This window comes from Nerophis lumbriciformis, linkage group LG01, assembly GCF_033978685.3.
Source record: "Nerophis lumbriciformis linkage group LG01, RoL_Nlum_v2.1, whole genome shotgun sequence".
In the NCBI taxonomy this organism is placed as follows: domain Eukaryota; kingdom Metazoa; phylum Chordata; class Actinopteri; order Syngnathiformes; family Syngnathidae; genus Nerophis; species Nerophis lumbriciformis.
The window spans coordinates 13590515-13593030 of NC_084548.2; the positions used below are offsets into that span (position 1 = coordinate 13590515).

At 31.8% G+C, this 2516-nt stretch overlaps 1 protein-coding gene across 17 annotated transcripts in view; it reads right to left on the minus strand.

Annotated features, from left to right (window-relative positions):
• The window catches only part of ubr4 (ubiquitin protein ligase E3 component n-recognin 4), a 59157-nt gene extending 58446 nt beyond the window's left edge, over nt 1-711 (minus strand). For 16 of the 17 annotated variants that reach the window (XM_061975451.1, XM_061975448.1, XM_061975450.1 and 13 more), the window contains exon 1: nt 140-294. In XM_061975451.1, the coding sequence (XP_061831435.1) occupies nt 140-264 (125 nt within the window). In that variant the 5' untranslated portion in view covers nt 265-294. Of the gene's footprint in view, nt 1-139; nt 295-691 lie in introns of those variants that run through there. The other variant, XM_061975376.1, reaches the window with a different exon arrangement.
• Nucleotides 712-2516: the final 1805 nt, after the last annotated feature.

Below are 2516 nucleotides of genomic sequence, written 5' to 3' on the forward strand. Positions count from 1 at the left end.
GCTAATGCTAACGTGGGTGACGTTCCCCATCCAACTTCACTAGCCAGGCTACGTTAGCATGCTAGCAAGCCAGCGTATTCCCGGTGTGACTCGGAACAAACACAGACCCCCCGCAACTCGCTGACACGCGGCCGGTTACCTGTTGATGATGGATCCGATAAGATGAGGTAGCTCTTTCGTTTCGAAAGCGGTGTACGAAGCTGATAAAAGCGGTCGCACTGCCGCTGTCCATTCGTGTTCCCCATTTCCTCCGCTCGACGCCATCTTGAAATCCCATAGAAAAAGGCTCGTTACGGCGAGAAGAAAGTTGGTGCGAAAACCCACAGGGGGCACTCTCGGCCCACCAAACACCTTAAATAAAACTCATTAGAACAATTTTATACACATTTTCCTACACCCTTTTCACCTTGAGCCCTTCAAGTGTTACAAGGGCTTAATGTTTAACAGACATTTTGACTCCACACAGACCTTTACTTAACACAGCAACGCACATCAACGCACTAGGGGAGGGAAGGAGTCAAGTCACAAATAAGTAACTTCCCTAATTCATACGCGGAGACAAACAAAGGAAACAACAATAATCCAAAGAAAGTTACTATCAGGGAGTTGGTTTTTTTGGAAATATAGCATTACAAAAGACTACGAGTCACTCCGTCATCATTAGAAGTGGATGTCATGGAACGTGACGTACGCGAAAGCGGAAAAGTTCTATTCACAATGGTTGACGTTTGCGGGATCATTTTAAACTACGGTGCTTATTTGTTGTAAACAATAAACTCACTTGTATGTTTGAAAAAATTTATATTCTGCATGAATTCAATTTTCAAAGTTTCGAAATGCCTTCATTTTTGTTCTTCTTTTTTTTAAATAAACCTCTATATATTTTTTTTAATTTCTTCATTTATTTATTTATTTCAGGCAATGACATAAAAAAGTACAAAGTTGACAACACATGATAATATAAATTAATATAGTGCAAAAGGTAATGTATAGTATGTAATGCATGATTGTCCAGCTTTGCCTGAAAGGGAGTGGGAAGAAGATCATTTATTTAATCCCACCCCCAGTTCTCCATTCAGTGATTATTCACATGAGTTTCACTCTTACTTTGTTCAAGGATTATAATACAGATGTTGTATCATAGTGGCATTACCACAGGTAACAATAATTATTACACTGTAACAATAATTTGTATCAACAATGTAGGAATAATGAATATACCAACAATGGTAATAGACAAGCAATAATGGTAATAGACAACATAGCAATAATGACAAGGAAACATTGAGCACATGTTAACACTTTGAGACAGAGTATAGCAGCAGGCCAATTTAAAGACCCTCATCTCTATATTTGAACCAGACCCATATGTTTGTATAATAGTTTATATAGTATATAAATAGTATAGTATAGTAATAATCAAAGTAAGTAGCCTACATAAAACGGTACAAAACAGCGCCAGGGGGTTGTAAATTCAAAGTAACTAAAATATAATGCAAAAAGAAAAATGAAAAAAAAAGAGAAAAAAAAAATATATATATATATATATATATATTTATTTTTTTTGCATTTTTTTACCGTTTTATGTAGGCTACTTACTTTGTAAATTCAAAGTAACTAAAATATAATGCAAAAAGAAAGAAAAAAAATATATATATACATATATATATATATTTTTTTTTTTAATATATATATATATTTTTTTATTTTTTTATTTTATTTTCTTTGCATTATATTTTAGTTACTTTGAATTTACAAAGTAAGTAGCCTACATAAAACGGTAAAAAAAATGCAAAAAAAAAAAAAAAAAAAAATATATATATATATATGTATATATATATATATATATATATATATATATATATTTTTTTTTTTTTTTTTTTTTTTTTTTTTTTTTTGCATTATATTTTAGTTACTTTGAATTTACAACCCCCTGGCGCTGTTTTGTACCGTTTTATGTAGGCTACTTACTTTGATTATTACTATAATTAAACTTTATTTGTTTTATATATATATATATATATATATATATATATATATATATATATATATATATATATAGATTGCACAGTACAGTACATATTCCGTACAATTGACCACTAAATGTAACACCCCAATAAGTTTTTCAACTTGTTTAAGTCGGGGTCCACGTTAATCAATTCATGGTGCAAAGCCATAGGCTCACTCAATTTCAGTAAATAACTTAAATTTGGAACACAGCATCGTTCTCACAGCTTTTTGGTTGTTAGAGGTAGAGAGTGTTTTAACGTAAGAGTTCTAATTCTTTTTTAAAGGCACAAAAAACAGGTCGGGTATTGAGAAACTTATATTTATGAATATAAAACTTAGCCAATAGTATAATGAGGCTGCAAAGAAAACATTCCTTTTCACATTTTTTTTTTCATACAGTGTAAATCCAAATAGCACATCTTTAAAACAAGATTTCACAATGAATATTGTGAAATGCCTTCATTTAACCGACAGAGAGCAGCATCGCGCACGTAATTTACCGGTAG